Source organism: Pithys albifrons, chromosome 6, assembly GCF_047495875.1.
Source record: "Pithys albifrons albifrons isolate INPA30051 chromosome 6, PitAlb_v1, whole genome shotgun sequence".
Classification (NCBI taxonomy): domain Eukaryota; kingdom Metazoa; phylum Chordata; class Aves; order Passeriformes; family Thamnophilidae; genus Pithys; species Pithys albifrons.
In genome coordinates this window covers 41819740-41838428 of record NC_092463.1, presented here as the reverse complement: position 1 = coordinate 41838428, position 18689 = coordinate 41819740, and the positions used below count along the sequence as shown (strand labels likewise).

Sequence of the window (18689 nt, the reverse complement as noted above, 5' to 3'; positions counted from 1 at the left end):
ATCTGTGAGTGCTTTAATCAAGTACACCTATGAGAAGAGATGCATGTGGTCCTGCTTCTATGAGAACCGGTAGGTCAGCAAGTCTGCTGCCCAGTTAGTTGCATGACTTGGCAAAACCCAACAGTTTTCTAGTTACTTAGGTAAAGAGGCTCACTTGGCTATTTGATACATATACTTTTTTTTCTACTTGCATTTTACTTTTCTTTTTAGTTGTGTCATCACATAAACCAGCACCTTAGTCCTCGTTTCTTTGACAGATCTTAAGATATCAGAATTGCAGTGGTCCAAGGCTACAGCCATAATTTCTGTAATAGCAGGCTACAGCGACTGCCTCTATGGCCCTCATAAATTCTTGGAGAGATGAACTCTACATTCTTTTCTCCTTTTTATGATGGTCCAAAATGAGTATCTTGTGGGCCTCTCTCTCTTCTAGATCAGAAGAGATTATCAAAATAAAGAAAGTAATAAATACTCCACCCTTCTCTTATATGCAGATACTAACCACTTTGAATATTCCATATCACACACTTTTTTGATTTCCTACAAAAAAATTTACTTATTTAAAGAAGGAATACAAATATCCTCATAGATACTGTTTATGACATTTCTTATCAGAGATAGAAGGCAGATACTTGTGTAAAGGATGGAAGCAGACCTCTAAATAGAAGCTTTCTCAGAGTGATTGACCTTGATTTGTTGCTGAACTTACACAGTGTCATTTGCAGATACACAACGGAACCATCCCTGTAAAAAAAACAGAGCTGCAGTTCAAGTCTTCCAGTACAAAAAATGGTTTTCCCGCATACAAACTTGTGAACTGAGAGCCAAAGCTGAATTCACTAAGGAGAATTGAAACTATTAGCAAAGATGAATCTAAAGCCTTCAGATTAAAATTTGGCCGTGCATGATTCTATCAGCTAATTATATAAATCTAAAATAAATTAAATATGAAAACATAGATAGGCTTTTCCCTTCAGCAGTAGATTTTAAAGCAGCCTCTGTAATGTATTTCAAATGCATGTTCTCTATGGAGAGGGATGTGTTCACTGACCAGCAAAAGGAATACTGATAAGGGCTTGAGAAATGGTAATGGTAGGTAATATGTCAGTGTGCATTTAATGTGTTCAGTAACTAATGGCATAGTCACTGCAGATGAGCAGGAAAGAAAGGCCTCTGTGGAAGCTTTTCCCTTAAAGTAATCACAGCTATAAGCTAAGGTTAATGTAGCCCCAGCTACCCTGGGAATCATCCTGGATAGATAAGGTCATGGTTTGAGTAAAGGCCATTTCCTGTTCCCTCTTCAGTCCACTCTTCTTCAAAGGAATAGTGAAGGCACCAGACCAGCAGCCACCTCCTCCAGGATCCTATGGTGGAAGGCCCTGAAACTTCTCATGACCTGAGGAAAATTGGTAGCAAGAACGGAAAGAGGCATGGGAATATGTGTACACATTCAGCTTCTTCCGCTACAAAATGGGGAAAATTTTTCATTTCCTCTCCAGATGGAACCACTGGAAGGGTAAATCCATAATGGTGCATTTTTTTATACGTGCTGCTAATGGGAGCACTAACATAGCGCAAAGAAAGAGGCAATCTTCTGCTCCTTGAGGAAACGGCGGCCTCAGAAACTGAGAGAGGGTGAAGGGTTGTTTTGCTGTGTGACAGGTGATATGGTTAAATCTTGAATTGCAGTTGTAGATTTTAAAACGTTGATTATTTTCTTGTACAAGCTAAACCACAGAAATGAGAGGTGGTTAGCCCAGGCTGAGGATGTACTGTGCAAAGTACCCCAGTGACTGACAACATGGAGCAGGAAAGCCTTTGGCCTCCCACCCTTCCTCTTCTACCCACTGCAGCTCTTCTAGTGCTGCTCCAGCCTTCCTTGCATCAAACCTGCTCATCCAGTCACTCTCCCTGCCAACCCCAGCTCTGCTGCAGCTCGCCTGTCCGACCTGGTGGGCAGCAGACCCTGCCGGTCTAGCCTGGATCCTAGGCCCCCAGGGCAGACCATGCCCCTTAGTCTGTCTGACACCCACCAGGTTTTGCTTTTATGCTCACGCAGACCCCTAGGAAAACACACTGTTGGCTGGCACCCATAGTTATGGTGGTCAAAACTGTCAGAGATCAAGGGCTTCTTCTTTGGAGGCAAATGGTCTCTTTGGCAAAAGATTCCAGGAACAGCAAGCAGACTGTTTTAATAACTTGGAGTTTATTGTCAAGTAATCTTTCCAATGTTAGTATTTAGTCACTAGTATCTACCTAGATATCAGGTCTCTTAAGACAGGAGTTGTAACAGCTATGCTTTAGCTTTTCCTATAGAACTTTTCTGGGGATCCAAATAAAGTCAGAAGTACAGGGGAAGGTATCCAAACTCACCAGCCCAGGAGACACAAGAGCAGCTACAAGTTATCCTCCCAGAGGAGGAAGCAAAGCCATACACTAACCTGGTGAAAGGGTGTAATTCACAGTGAGGCTCACACTGTGCAGGAAACTGACATTCAGAAAAGCACAGTAAAATTGAAACCATCTTCTCTAGACTCCCTTGAAATATTAAAAAATCCTGCCAAGAGGACATCTGGGAAGCCAGTAAGTAAATGACTACCAAAGGTGTTGAGTCGGGCAGCACAGCCTTTCTGATGAGGTATAAAGGAAAAAAAAGAAGTCAGTGAAATGCTACCAGCTGATGGTATTTGAGCGAGAGATATTGACCAGTCACCAGTGAACTCATTATCAGGTAGATCTGTGTACTGTAGAGGCAGAGATGTGGTGCTTTTCACTCACAGCACTCATAGTCAGGTTCCCATGCACTCAGCTGAGGCAGACATGAGAGGACATTTTATTCCCCTTAGTTAAACTGCTCAGAAAGCAGGGTAATTTTGATGTCATTGTTTATGTAACCAAAAGCTACCTGTTGGTAATAGGACACACTTGCACACATGAGATGAAACCAAGCATGGGAGCTGGCTGGCATTGCACAACCTATCACAAGAGACCTCCCCAGTGCTATACCCGGGTGGCTGGGGCAGCACTGGGTGATGGCATGTCTCCCTTTGGAGGGCAGAGAGACCAGAGATAACCCCAGGCACTCCTCAGACAGCTCGCACCTTACCCCATCAGATGGATTCCTTTGCAATCAGCGTAACATTGTTCTGCGGGCTGGAAACATCATGTAAAACCTTTGATCTATCCTTTCTTCACCTAAGGGCAGCAGACGTATCATATGGCTTCTCCTGATAAAAGAGAGGAATTTGTTAGGGTTTTTTTCCAAGGCAAGCATAAGTTCTTTACTAGAGTTGTCCAAATAAAAGTTCCAGGTTCATCACTTTCATTCCCCTTCCTCTGCTGAAATAGTAATTGGATCATGCGTCATTACAAATGCTAGTTTAATTGCTAAATTATGCTTTGCTGAAATAGGGTTTGAAATCTGATTTTGTAATTAAAATCAATTTGTTTCAACTTTTGTTTTAGAAGATACAATGGTGTGACTATTCCAACTTGCTTCTTTGCTAGTTTGGTTTTTTCCTAACTGCATATTTTTCTTTTGTAAAGAAGAATTCATTGCAAAACAAAAATATTTTTCTTCATTGTCCCTTTTCTTCTGATGACAGACTGAAGTTCCAAGTGCCTAGGTTTGGCTCTTTGCATAGAAACATGACTAATCAATAGCAAGACCATGTTCGTCATTTAGGTTTGAGTTCTTTTGACAAGCACTGTCAGGGCTTGGAGCTGCAGCTGGAGCTAGTCGTTAATATCATGGAGGATGTGTCAGTGTTATGCTAAAGAGTCTGCAGACCATGTAGATTCATTGCTACAGATGGTGTTAGCAATGACATGGAAGTCCCACAGGAGTCACTCAAAAACTGAAAACATAAAAGAAGTGGAATAGGAATCATGCTGAGGTACTCCAGGTCTTTTCTGGGAGGTAGGATCCAAAGAAGTGTGGAGAGGGAAATAAATAGCAAGTAAATCTATGGATTCAATAAGTATGGTCTTGGGCATTGGAAAACAGCTTCTGTCTGCACTCTGCCTTGTCTAGAGTTATCTTTTAAGACAAGTGTCAGTCTTCTATACAGGGACTCAAAGTCAGTGCTGGTTAGTGGTGAAACCCTCAGAAGCTGCCAGTGCATCATTAATAGTCTGCAAAGTGCAGTACTGGCAGACAAGAATTCCACTGAAATTATCCACTCCTCATCACTGCACTACCAAAAAGATGCAGACAATTTCAAAGGAATTAAAATGCAATTGTAGAACCAAGAGGAGCTGAATTATCAGACTAAAGGGCAGCAGGACCTTTAAGCCAGCTCAGAGAAAGCTTGTGTGAGGACTGATTTAAATCTGGAAAGTGTCTGATCATAAAGACACCAGAGAAAAGGAAGTGATTTCTGTGTGATAAGGACATTTGGAATTAATGAGAGGGAGACAAAAAGCACTGAGCTGGATGCATTGCATGGAAGCAGACTTCCTGATCAGAAGACTGGGATTCAGAATGAATGAGCCCAGAGTTCAGCAGAAACCAGAATTCCTTTCCCAGATGAAAGTGAGGCAAAATACTGAAATGCTACACAAAGCAGACATTCCTAAGAAATGATACTGAGCAATTCTATCTAAAATAATATAATCCTGGTTCAGATTTGTCATTAACCCCAGACTATATATATGTAACTATGTAGTGTTTATTTATGTGGTGCCAATCCATTGCAATTTCAGTCATATGTTGTGGCCCATACCATTGCTTCAATGGTTAGTTTTGGTAAAGCCAGATGATCTTAAACCTTTAAGATTAGTTAGTATCTTACCACAAATCAGCTATGATAGCTATCACATAACTTCCATACACTGTTCAACATAAACATTTCTATTTTCTTAGTTCATGGAATTATTTTTTCCCTGCATTTTACAACACAGCAATTAGTAGCAATTACTGCAACTTATTTTTGTAATTAGATCCTATAGGTTTCCATTATATTTTGGGAGTTGCTTACAACAAGTGACTCCAAAGATCATAACTGTGTTACAGATATGACTAAATGACATGACTGATCAAAATCTGAAAGATTTCCACCAAAGTGTTGTACCTTTTATACATCTGTTTTGATTTTGACTGTGTACACTTTGCAGTGAACTCCCATCTGCAACAGAAGAGAAAAGGCATTTCTTTAATTGGTATGTCTGTGTATTATTTTTTTGGTTATGCCTACAAATTTCTGCAAACCAGCCTATGTCCTCCAAATTTTGTAGTGGTCATTCAGGAGCAGTGCTCTTTTTGCTGAGAGACTTCTTGCAGACTATGACACTGTCCAAGTAATTCTTGACATTTTACTGTTGATTTTGGACATCTGCTAATCATTGTTCCTGTTTTCAAAATCTATGTGGTCCCTACTGCCCACCAGAAACTGGGATACACTGACAGGAAAACTCAGGTCTGACAAAATTTTCCACATGCTTTTCTTCTACACATGCAAAAATAGCTTCTCATTGCTAAGCCATGGTTTGGTTCCTAAGAGTTCAAAACAATTTCTGTGGCACTATTTCTACTAGAGGTACCAGCTTTACTGTATCTAACAGGCAATATCTCAATAAATTAGGTAGTGAAAACAGGTCTGCTGACAACTCTTTGCCCATGAATAAAACACTTAGAAAAAAACAAAATATTGAATATAGGTATCAGTCACAAATCAAAGCTAGTAAGGTCTTCATGACTGGTAGCAGCCAGGAGTGCCAGCACTCCGTCTTGCTCTGCTGTGTGTACTTTGCCAGCTGCAGCATTTACAGACGAATTCTTGATCAGAACAGCAATCTCCCCCATTAGCACTAGTTGTTAGCATACTGAAAACGTGACACGCAGCAATTTATTTGATGAACTGCTTAGTATGTCAGCATATTAACATGTCCAAGGTAAAACGTGCAGCATCATTTTTGCCAGCCCAGTTACCTCACTCCTTCCTGAGCACAAGCAGCTAATCAGTCATTCAGGGGGCTGTAGTACTTTCCCAATAACATGTTGCAAAAATGCTAAGGTTACCAACCTTCCTAACTTGCTTTCTAGGTCTATTTTATGCCCTCACTACCTCTTTTGTACTTGGACTGGTTTCCCCTGACAATGGTCTGATCTCTTCTTTCCCCCTAAACTCTAATGGAAGCAGATTATATATGCAAGCCCCATTTTACAGTGTGGTTCTGGTATGGTTTTGGCATACCAAGGTGTCTGGCATCAGAGACTTTTGTTTTCCCCTTGTGTTGAGTCAGAAACCTGTAGAACCATTCTAGCACTGCAGACCAGAGCTGCACAACTTCGCTTTAGCTCAAGGAAGATTTTCATCTGTCTGAAACACAAATCTGTTAAAAAAAAAAAAACACTTAGCAGTGCTAGTGAGAATATTTATGTGCACAAAGGACACCAAACTGCCTGTATCAGCAGGATTAGCATGCTTACAATGGCTGCTTGATCTTTGCTCTTTCATGGTCACAAGGACCGTGTGCTACCCTGCTGTTTACTATCCGGTGCCTAGGGCATAGCTTACTTCAGACAGGGTGCAGGGACAGAAAGGGAAAATAAATATCCCCCTATGCTGCCTCCCTGTGGGGGATGATAAAAATTTATCCCCGGACTTTGTCCATCCAGACTTTCTTAAAATAGTCAGCAGTGTGTACTACGAGCTTTCCTCCACTAAAATAAAGATTAATCCCCTCCAACACAGTTCAGATTATGTTTCCATGTAACTCCTACCCTTGACTGGGTATAATTTGGAGACAGATGGAAAACCTTCCACTGCTTCTTTTTTCATTCACCAACATGGATAACTTCGAGGACAACTGATTCAAACAGAAATAAGGAATAACAATGTGAGTGGGTTTAAAACTTACTCTGAGTGTATCTGAACACTAACATGGTCTAGAGACAGAATTAGTGCATTTTATAAATTCAGTTTCCTTCTCCATGCATGGAAAATGTACTCTGACACAAAACAGATGTGTATCAGAGACCAGACAATTCCCTAGCCACAGCACCTTCATCAAATGTTTCACTAAGCAGAGCTTTGCTCTGAGAAGAGGTTACTGCAAGAAGAGGTTGCTGTGATAAGAGGCTCAGTGGTTGTTGGTTTGCCTCCTACAAGAATTTCTTGCTAGGTCTGCTCACTGCTTCCTATATCCACTTCTGGACAAGTGCACTCCAGCAAGCAGCAAATCTGTTAATCATTCTCAAAATGAGTAAGTGCTGCTCACACTTCTAATGTTTATCCCCCCTCTCTGACTGCTGGTCACAAAGCTCATAAGGGCACCTATAACTGTCAGACTGACAGAAATAATGGAACATGGAAAATGTTCCTGTATTTCATCAAGAAAAACAGGAGGAAGCAAGAAATTCTACTTATAGAACCATAAGCTGAGAAGATGAAGAGAATCATCTCAGAGAAGACACAGTCACAAACTCACCAAATAGCCACGTGTTGTATGCTCTAAAGCAACACAATACTGTCACGGTCTTATGTGTTTTCAGTGACAAAAAGGAAAAAGTCCCCTACTCTCTGAAATCCTAACAACACAGTACTCTGGAAAGTTATCCAGGAACAAGGGCTTCCTATGTGGTAACAGTCAAACTGAACACTTCAGGTAAGATCTTCCAAGAAGCAGAGGAAGCACAAGCATGAGGCCAATCCAGCTCTAGAGAGCTGCATGAATGACAGTGTGATGACTGGGGATGCTGTAGATCACAGTGACAGCAATAGCACAGCACCAGGGGATGCCCGGGGGCTAAACTGGCTTTTGAGGCTGCAAAAGAAGTTTGCTTCCTGCTGAGATTCCCATTGGCTGGGGCAGGATTTTTCAGCCCTGGCAGAGCAGGCTCTGCTGGTATATCTAGCAGCAGCACTCCTGAGTGGGCAGAGAAAAGGACTCGCACTGGTGGTCTGTCAGGATTTCAGAATGGAGCTGAAGGTGTTCCTGGTCTTCACTGCATATCTGCTTCACACTTCCCTGGGCTTTCCTATTCAGGTGAGAGCAGCTCCATGCAATTGTTCTCTGTCTTCTAGCTGGAGGTGAAGCTGTGAAGACCCATTTTGATAAATTCCCTGCAAGAAAACAGTAGATATATAATAAAATATAAAGGCAATGTAATAACTTAGTTCTTCCCTTCAGCCTGGTTTTGGTGCTGTTTTTTCTGCATTTGTGAGCTATGGAAAAATAATGCCTTTTATCTATTGATTTTGCAGGAGAACTATGAAAACAGCACCACAAGTAAGTAGGATTTAGACTGTATTTTAAAGACAACTGTTATTTCTTGACTGTGTATCACACGCTTTGTTTTGTCTTGGCTTTAGAACATGTGAAAGCACTGACACAGGCCTTTTGAATTAGGCTGCATTTCATAATTTGTTATTGAGCTGAAGGCAGATGTGTTTTCATGAAGACGTGCTTTACACAGACTTTTGGGGTATGATCTGTTAGGTTAATTTGGATGTGCATTCACAGGCTTGAAAATAAAATTTCAATAGGACATTTTGATACCTTTTCATTAAGCTGAGTGTTATAATAACACTGCTAGTAACTTTTGTCCTTGCTTACCTTGGTGCAGCAGTAAAGGAAAATGATGTCAGGCATCAAAGAAAGCTTTGCTTTGTTCTGGGATGGAAAACAAATGGTACAGGCTTAGCCGAACAGCAACTTGCAGAATACAAGGACATAACTGCAGATATCCAGAGATCAACAGGAAGGAACCTATAAGTAGACTTTAACTACATCAGTAAACTCTGAGTAATGTGTGTGAGAGGAAGACACCTTGGAAAAATTTGCTTGACAAATTCTTCTTTTGAAGTGTCACTTATGGCATGGAAACAAAGTGATGTCATAAAATTACTGCTCGGTGTATTTAGAAGGGACCAAGGGATGCACTCAACTTCAAAGTCAGTTGCTAGAATTCAAAGTTACTGGGACAAATACAGTAAGTTTTAATTTCCCATTGTTACTGCTTTTTCTGGATTTTGAGACATCTTTCACTATTTACAGTGCAGGGAAAACGTGAGCTGTATAATTTTGAAAGCTGTATCACACCAGATGTTCATTTCATCAAGGAGCTGACAGATGCCTTCTCCGATGTCTCATTTGCATTTTAAAAAGAAGTTACAGGCTTTATGTGCCTAGGAATCTGCAGCCTAAGTTCTACTGACTTTGACTACCCAATTAATCTAGTGCCTCTTGGGTGCATAAATTCTGAATATGGTCAACCCATCTCAAAACTGTTCTTCCCTGCAGAATGTTTGTAGATGCCATGGATCTCTCTGATGCAGCTGGTGGAAACTGACTGACCTTTTATAATAAACCACCATCATTACAGTGGGTTTCCATTGCTGTGTAACTGAAATAACAGTCTGGAAAGACAGATTGAAGTCTTTTTAAACACAGATAGGCTTGGAAATAAGAACTACTTACGTGAGTGTTCTCTGTGTAAGTGTTGAATAGGAAAAAAAAAGAAATTGCTTTATATTTTGACAAGGAAGAAACTGAAAGAGATTGCCAGGCAGGATTGGAGCATATCCATCATAATTAAGAACAGGTTAAACAAACTGTGGACAGGAATAATATAGATAAAACTGTTTCTGCCTTAGGGAAAGCAGACAAATTGATGACCTCTGGAGACCCTTGCAACTTCTAAACTTTATGATATTATAACAATGAAGTTAGAAATTTATGCATCGGGTCAGATTTTAATGTCTAACTTGTATCTAGAAAGTGGTATTTGGTAAAAATCAAGAAAAGCCACCTTAGGACTCAGAATGGTACCAAGCTGCTGTCAGGTACATACTGAAGCTGAGATTATTTTCCCCATGTTAAATTATAGCCTTCATCCAATGTTATAACTTTGCTCTCCGACACTGTGAAACCAGAGGGTATTATTGAGCTAATTAGCCTGCACCTGTTGCAAAGAAATCTTGGGATATAGAGATTTTTTCTCTCTGGTTTCTTTTGTAATTTTCCATTCCGAAGCTGAAAAAATGCTTTGCTGATTCTTTGGTGGTAAATGACCAGAATTCTGTCCCTCAACATAATCTACTAAGAATTTTCATAGCCTTTTGTCCAAATAGCAAGTTAATTTTTGTCCTATGCATCAGTTAATGCACTCCATTTCCCTCCAAGCAAAGAGATCTGCCAAAGGCATTTCCATGACTGAGGAGGTTCATGCTATTGAACACTAACAAGTTGTATTCAGAATCTAATTTGTCCTTCTTGCTTGTCTTTTTTTTTTCCTTGCTTTTGCAGCAACAGAACCTACTGAGGTAAGGACAGTTAAATAAGTTCATCTGATCACTTTGGCATTCAATATTGTGAAAAGTAAGGTCAACACTCTTCTATTCCACCCATATCTCCACCAGTGCAATAATGTCTTCTCAGATCAACAGTGTGTCAGCATGTATCTGAAACTTATTTGACACTTCAGATTGCATTTCCCTTTATGATATCCATATTTGCCAAGATATCAAAGTAGACTATCTATCATACTATGGTGCTTCTTTACAAATGTACGGGATATAAAAGCTCAAGACTCTGCACTAGTGAAAGATACATTAAATGGGGTTGGACACTTTTGATACTTTGTATGTTATATTATTTAACTTAATGTTATATTATAAAGTGTAAAATAGTACTAATGTTTCATTCTTGCAGGTTACTACACAAGAGGATATATATGGTATGTATTACTCCATCTACAGGTACATATTTGAGAGGATATACTGGTTGCTAGCTACTCAGACTCTAGAAAATAATACATGCCTAACACAAATTAACCTTAGGGAAGGAATTTTAAATGAATGTACTCACCACAATATTTCATGCAATGCAGTTTCTTGGTTTTGGCCAATTGCTTGGCATTGCTAAAAACTTCAGTTGTTACTTTTGCTAAAAATAGTTATGCTTAAATAATATCCTCATTTGAGTCACTTCCACAGGTTAGAGAAAGCATAGAGGTCACATGTTTCAGCTTTTTATTAATGTCAAGACTTGTTGCATAATGCTCAGAGTTGGCTGATTTTGTTTGCAAGGCCTAGGAGTCCCTGATGTTGGACTCAATACAACTCATCAAATAGCAATGCAATTCCAGTTTCATTGGTTTCAAGTGTTTTTCAAGAGGTCAGCATGTCCAGCAGGAAGCAGCAGGACTGCTCTCCATCTGTTTTTGCTTCTAGTGTCTTATGTTGGGGGGTTGAGTGTAAGTTGCATATGCTAAACTAAAACTGCGGTGTGAGGCCTTAAAATGCTATGACTATAGAAATAAAGAAAACAAGAGAGGGAAATAATTGAAAGAGAGTGACTCTTGGGACTGAATTAATGCCAAAATAACCACAGTTAAGGGGGTCTCGAGATTGTGTCACTGAACAAATATCTACATGAGTGTACACCCTGCCAGTCCCTAAACAGGCTGTGTAAGTCACGCATCACTGGAAAATCATCAGGTTAAAAATCAGGATTCACATTTTTCTTATGAATGAGACAGTGATACTCTTGCATTTCTGCACAGAATCTCCATTGCCTACAGAGACTGATATTGAGGACGAAGTTATTTTTAACAAAATTCTGAAAATTAACCAAGGTAATGCCACCAAAGCCCAGTTTATAATGGGTCTATCTTTGTTGCATTTGGGGGGTGATGTGGGAAGGTACAATGTCTTACCACAATATGTGCAAATATTTTCCCTTCTTATGCTCCACCATGTCAGAGATACCCAGAGACAGGCCACTGGGATTACTGCTGAGGCCTTATAGTATCTCAAACCTATAGTGTTAATATTGAAGATGCTACCAGGTGTAGAGACAACTAAACTGCCCAGCTTTAGCTTTCACCATCTTTGTCATTCTTTGGACATAAAGAGAGAACGTGGATATTTGGATGCTTTGTTATTTAATTGCCTTTTACTTGAGTCATCATGTGGCTTTGCAGTACAGACTCCTAGATGAGCTAAAGTCAGTTCCATGCTCCCTGCTCCAGACTTCCTGTTCTTTGATCCTTCCAAACATTTCTTGATCTATCAGCTTTTCTTTCTCACATTTTTCCCTTCAGCAGTCACTCAAGTAGCTTTACTACTGTCTGTAGAAATAGAAACCAAACATCCCTACAGTTTTCTTCTGACTTTTTTCTGGTTTTGGTTTGCTCACCTTCTTGGGTGTCCTTAAAGGCACCTTCTGCCTTTGCCCGGCATCCTTTATGGGGAGATATTTGTTGCCATTCATTCAGTGTCACATGTTGGATGATTAAATAGTACCAAAGTACAGCATCCCTCTTGCTATTGCAATTGTTTTCAGTCATTCTGTGTCCTGCCTCAACACCACCCAACAGAATTGGAGCTTCTCACATTTCCTCTTGGCTAAGGACAAAGCAGCAAAGTTAGGGAGGCAGATAATGTACATCTAACCAAATAGCCTGTTTCTGATGCTAGCCAGGAGCAGATACTTAGGGAAAAATAAGAAAGGAGGATTAGTACAGAGTGACACCTTTCCAAGAATGCTTAGCAAACATCCAACAATCTATGGCTCAGATGTTTCCACCCTTTCTTTCTCACCACAGACAGCTCTCAGCTCTTGCAAGAAGGAGACATAGTTCCACGAAGAAGCCGCAGTGCCATCAACTGTCGCAATTGCAATTGGCCCCAGTCCAGTGATGGGATTGTTCGTGTTCCCTATGTCTTGGATCCTGCTTATGGTGGGTTTAAATTCCAAAAATAAAATTGTATTTTATCCAATAAGTTTCAGGTAGAAACCTAAAACATGTTTTTAGTGACAATACTAACAGTTGAATAAATTACTTCTAAGGATTTACTTGTGCTGTGCAAGCACAGATGAATTTTAAGTTACAAAGACGTGAACCAAGAAAAGATCAAATGTCTTTGAGAAGTTTGCATCCATAATGTTTTTTGTCTGGTCTCTTGGAGACAAGAATGGTCATTTCCTCTGATGGTACTTTCCAGAATACCCACCTTTATAAGGTACATGCCTATTACAGTGTAGCTATGATGGCCTGCTCTTCATTAGCAAAATAGCTTCCCATGGTAGTCTCCAAGTGTCCAATAAGAAGATACATCAACAATCATCATTATAATTAAGATAAAGTGGTTGGAAAAAGTGCACCTGAATCCATTTGGACAAATAATGTGGATAAAGAGGATTTTGTGTTAGGCTGTTAATATCTTAAATGGAATTTGGTACTGAGCAAAATGCAAGGAAAGCCTAGGCTAATGTTTCTGTCTCTCATTTACCCTGTTTTTGAGAACAGGTTAGATTTTAATGGCACTTGCCACAAGTCTCTTGTGATGCCTAAAATTAACCCTTTCTTCTCCAGAGCAGAACCACATAAAAGGGATTCATGATGCTATGGCAGAATTTGAAGCACTGACTTGTATTAATTTTGTGAAGCGCAAGACAGAACGTGATTACCTCAGCATTAAATCTGCTGATGGGTGAGTTCAATGATAAAAAACAAGTTATTTCTACTCTGTTTCTCAATTCTTTACTACAGTTATTCTCCATGACCTTATAGAGGCTCTTGTTTTATCACAATGCCAAGGTATCCTCCTTGGATACCTTACTAGTGCAAGGACTAGACAGGTACATAAAGAACTCACTGCAGACACAGAAGTAATGCAAATCATGGAAAAGCTCCATTAAGGTGGAAAGAATATCTAAGCTTATGTTTTCTGTGTGGTATAATGCGCACTTGAGCACAACATATATTGATTACTGTAGGTCTTATTTACATAGGTAAACCCAGTTTCAACTTATGAAATAAAGTTTTCTGAATCACACATTTGTATCTCGAGCTCAGAATTAGAACCTATGAGAAAATTGTTTGACACCTGTTAGCTTGAAAATGCTATTCATCCTTGCTCTAACTCTGATAGTGTTCAGGACTTTGGAAAAAAAAAGTTATTTCAAGGGAGTTAAAGTAATTGTAAAGTCAGAAATCAGGAGCCTCTGTGTTAATGAAAGTCTTCCAGGAAGATTTAGCAATGATTATATTGTTTGCTTTTCTCTACGTCATGGTCAGTTTTGCCTCTATAGACTCTGACTATCACAGTGGAGAGGAAGGAATCCTCCCACTCCCACAAGATATGCATGAAGTTCTCTGTTCTGCCCCTTTGCCTGCCTGACAATAAAAATCCCATAATCCAATGCCTCCCTCAGCTGCTGGTCCAACTATGGGAGAGTAGGAGGTGGACAGACTGTCTCTGTGATGAAAGGAGGCTGCTTGTGGAAAGGAGTAATTCAGCATGAACTGGAGCATGCTCTGGGCTTTTTGCATGAACACTCTCGAAGTGACAGAGATAAACACGTAAAGATCATGTGGGAGTACATCAGTCCACGTAAGTACTTTGAATTCCTCAATGTAGAAAGTGGTGTAGATACATCCTGTTGCTCCCATAACTCCCTTGTTCACCAAAGGGAGTAGTTTGGAAGCATACTCTAAGTACAATATTATGTATTACAGCTGACAGACCAGACTTCAAGAAATTTGAAAACTCCAATAATCTGGGTCTTCCATATGACTATTCCTCAGTAATGCACTACGGCCCGTAAGTAGCAGCATGTCATTCCTCTTGCTGGAGCTCAAATCTTACATGAGAATAAGTTTCTATCATAACTCTCTCCTAACTACCAGTTTTCTCAGTTCCCCTTCTAAGAAAAGCACTATGAGTCACTTCAGGCAAACCGCTTCCTAAGATTAATTCAATATTCCTCATATCCCTTAGCTCTCTGTTAGGGAGCCTTTCACTGCTGAGCTTGGGAGCAAAGGAGAGCATCTGAACATTGACTCTGCTTACTACTGGACATCTCAATAAAACATATTTAAATAGCACTATTGGTCAAAGCAACAGCTTATGTACAATTCTTGTTCTCCCTCCAAAGCATGTCATTGAATCCTGAAAGTAGTTATGGTACTTAGAGAACATAATTTCTCATGGGTTTTTTCAGATACACATTCACTAATACCACTGGAAAAGCAACTATTGTACCAATTCCTGATGGATCAGTGCATATTGGACAGAGGCAGGGCCTGAGTAACTTGGATGTGGCCAAAATCAACAAACTTTACAACTGCAGTAAGTTTCTCAAAGCCATCATTCATCTTCAGCTCAGACCTGGATGTGCTGCAGAGGCAGCAGTTTCTCACCAAAGACTGTGAGACTATTGTAAATTTGTTGTACCCATTAGGGTTACACTGGGAGGGAATGCAAAGGTGAAGCTGGAGGCACATTGTGGTTAGTGAGAAAATGCTTTCTGCTTCAAATTAAGTCAGACATAATCACTATTGGTGTAAGTGGCTGCTGTGCAACTGGACAAACTGCATATCACTTTGGATACTTCAATGGGGTAATTTAATTTCTTACAGTTCAGCAGACAACTCTTAATCCCAAAAGAGCCAGAGATCACTGTTCCTCATGGTAGTTGGTATTTAAGACCTGAGCTAACCCAAAACAGCTGTAGGTTCCTCTGACTGGAACAGTTTCCTATTGCCTTGTCCAGTTTTCAAATGTTTAAGCTGTCATTTGAAATTTGTATGTTTAAACTCCTTAAATTTAACCTCTGCTAAACTACAGAGCTAATAAATAAAAAGTAATGCTTTTTTCCAAGTACTACTTTGCTTTCCTCTTTGATGCATTATGTGAAAATTAGAGCAAGATGATTCTTCATTTTAATCAAATATATCAGTGCTCTGAAATGAATGATGGCAGATTAGACAACTGAAACCAGTCCATTCTGAAATAGAGTGTAGGTGTAAATGAGTGAAAGCTTCTGCAATCCTGCTGCTGAAGCCAACTTTTTTTTCTCAGGTCGTTGCAGCACTATTCTTGATGGAGCTTCTGGGACACTGAGGTCTGCCAACCACCCAAGAAATTACTCAGACAATATCAACTGTGTCTGGCTCATCCGAACTCGATCCAGAAGGGTAAACACAGCTTAATAGAGGTCTTGAAATGCAGCTGAATGTCTTTCTGTGTTAAGCATCTTGCTCTTTCTCTGCACAGAAGTTGCCAGATGGGATCTCCATAAGAGAAATTTTAGACTAGTCTCCACTTCTTGTGTCCTTGAGCCAGGTATAGGCAAAGACAACTGCAGAGCTGTGATTTTGGAAAACCTCCATACGTTGGGCTTCAGGTTTGCAAAATCAAGACAAAGCAGTCAGTCATTAGATTTGAACCCTGCAACCTCAGGGAATGAGAGACAAAACTCAGTAAGCAGTTCCAGTTTATCCTTGGTTACAGCTTAGAGTCTTGTCTGTTTTAAAGGACACTCCATGAAAGAAGTGTACATGTATATTAAAGGCTGATTTTCTCTTCCCTTCCAGGTTTCCCTGCGCTTTCAAGCCTTTGAGCTGCAGAAAACCAGAGGCTGTCAGGGTGATTACGTTAAAGTTTATGATGGATCCAGCAAGTCTTCTGCAGTTCTAATGGACAAGACCTGCGGATCAAAGATACCCAATGACATAGTTGCTTCTACCAATCTTATGCTGGTAGAGTTCATCACAGATGGTGCTGATACAGCTTCTGGTTTCCAAGCCACCTTTACAGCTGGTAAGTCTGAGGATAATAAGAAAGGCAAAGAAAAAATGTCTTTGTTCACTCAGAAAAATTATTGAGAAACATGTGGGCCATCACTTCCTGCCTTGCTTTTGATATAATGGATCAGTTATACACTGATACCATTTGTTCATTCATGCAGATGGGGCCACAGTCAGGATAAGTGGTTGAGTGGTGTTATCCAGGTGAGTGACTGTTCACCTGGCCTCTCAAATATATGCCATTCCAAAACATGTGCCAATAAGTGTGATGCATTTAATGTTACAGCTAGATTTACTAGCACAGTAGAAATAGAATAAATCACAATCCAGCATTTAAATACAATGTTTCTCTGACAAAGATGCAGTTTTTAATCAGAGAGTTCAGAAGAGACATATCTGTGGCGAATGAGGTCATCCCATGGCAAGAAGAGAGGCAGAAGTTCTATGGTCAGGATCCCTGGAATGTATCCAGCTAAACACGTTTTCTTCAGCCCTGTTTAATTAAGAACTAAGGCCACAACTATACAGTTAGGTTACCACAGGCTTACAAGTTAGCATGTACCAGCTGGAATAAAAAAAATGCCTTGCAACTGTACAATGGTGCAGCTTGTATTAAAAAGAAAAAAGACTCAGCTATGTCATATGACCTTGTATTTACCATGGGATAAGAAAAAACACATAGAGTTTGCATAAATCCACTGAAATGCAGTAAGTTGGCTGTATATTGAAACCAAACCAGCAATTTTGCACTGTCTCTAGGTAGTATCTATTTCTGTCCACTGTAGCTATGGAAGGAAAGAAGAATAAGACAACTCCCCATCCCACTTTGGTGTGTCCACAAACATGAAACAACCTAAGCTGCCAGACAAAATGTGATTTAGTATATATGTATTTTAGAGATGCTATAGTTTGTTCAGATACCTCTGAAAGCTAAATATTCTCTTATTTCACTTGCAGTGAGTATGCAAAGAAGACCTAGAATCCACAACTGACTTAAGGAAGAACCTATTCTGTGAATATTGAAATGATGTGTTTCATACATTGCTCCTATCCTGGCTTGGATCATATGAAATTTAATTCTATTAAGAATCACAGTTTTCATCTTCCTGGGAAAGTTTATGTCCCAAGCCATATAAAAGTACAAATTCTATACAACTGGTGTGCTTATCTTTTTGTCTGCACAGTTAAGTTATTGCTTCTTTCTATTTAATAATTGAATAAAAATCTTAGTTAAAACAAAAGTTTCTGTTTCTGTTTTCTAATAGTCACTTCCAGTCAAACACATTATCAATGTGGTCTGACTTCTTAGTCCCCCTCTTTCAGCCACTGGGATGTCTTTTAAGTATACCACTATCATCATCATTGGTTTGGTGAGTTGTCTGAAGAGCCCAGCTCCAAATTTTAAAAATCCATTTCATGATTTTCAGTCTTGAGCACAAAAAGATCTTAGACACAGACTCTTATTCCAGCTTCACATTCAAGCTTCCAAAAATGATGTCTCTCTTCACAATTCTGTTGCATCTTTAAAATGCTAAAAAATGGACAAGACAAATCTTTTGCCAGTAAAGGACTAGTACTTTTTATTGCAGTTTTCCTTGTATAGTTCTGGTAGGCAGGAGACAGCTAAGTGTGCTTTTTTAGCCACAAGCCATTTTGGGTCCACAAAGATGATTAAGCTTATCACAGGACAAGAGATGGACCAGATAAGGTTGTTAGAGTTCATATATATGTTCAGGGAAGAAATTTTTTGTCAGGGAAGAAGCTAAGTTCTCTCTTCGTATCTCATAGGGAGGACAGAGAGCCGAAAGTGTGTCAGAACTCCTGGAGAGTTAATTTCATAGACTTTGCCTGCAATCACATTTTTAAAATGACATTCTCTTGAACAAGACAAGTCTGTAACAGATCTGAGCGAAATAGGCTGCGATTTTAATCTGTAGCACAGACAGATAAACATATGACTAACCTGGGCATTCAATACTTGTACTTTTAAGTCTGAAAAAAGCAAACACCTTTTCTGTTCCTACCCTGTAACACTAGAAACCTTGGCATTTTTCTCATAGAAATACATTTTCTAGAAAAGAACAGTGGGAAAAAATTCTTTTGTTTTGTTAAAGAAGGCACCAAGAATACTTAATCTAAAAGAATT

At 39.6% G+C, this 18689-nt stretch overlaps 1 protein-coding gene across 1 annotated transcript; it reads left to right on the top strand.

Annotated features, from left to right (window-relative positions):
- Positions 1 to 7920: 7920 nt before the first annotated feature.
- LOC139673551 (astacin-like metalloendopeptidase) lies at positions 7921 to 17535 on the top strand. The gene is made up of 13 exons (XM_071559308.1): positions 7921 to 7989; positions 8208 to 8232; positions 10252 to 10268; positions 10657 to 10681; positions 11510 to 11581; positions 12554 to 12688; positions 13325 to 13442; positions 14167 to 14345; positions 14471 to 14555; positions 14956 to 15083; positions 15816 to 15931; positions 16331 to 16556; positions 17501 to 17535. The coding sequence occupies exons 1-13, from the start codon at positions 7921 to 7923 to the stop codon at positions 17533 to 17535; spliced, it is 1230 nt and encodes a 409-aa protein (XP_071415409.1).
- The last annotated feature ends 1154 nt before the right edge of the window (positions 17536 to 18689 follow it).

Excerpts from the sequence above, each read along its gene's own strand:
- LOC139673551 (XM_071559308.1), top strand. The coding sequence starts at position 7,921 with ATGGAGCTGAAGGTGTTCCTGGTCTTCACTGCATATCTGCTTCACACT. Across the intron at positions 10,682-11,509 it reads TACACAAGAGGATATATATG|AATCTCCATTGCCTACAGAG; the intron begins GTATGTATTACT and ends ATTTCTGCACAG. Across the intron at positions 13,443-14,166 it reads AGCATTAAATCTGCTGATGG|CTGCTGGTCCAACTATGGGA; the intron begins GTGAGTTCAATG and ends TGCCTCCCTCAG.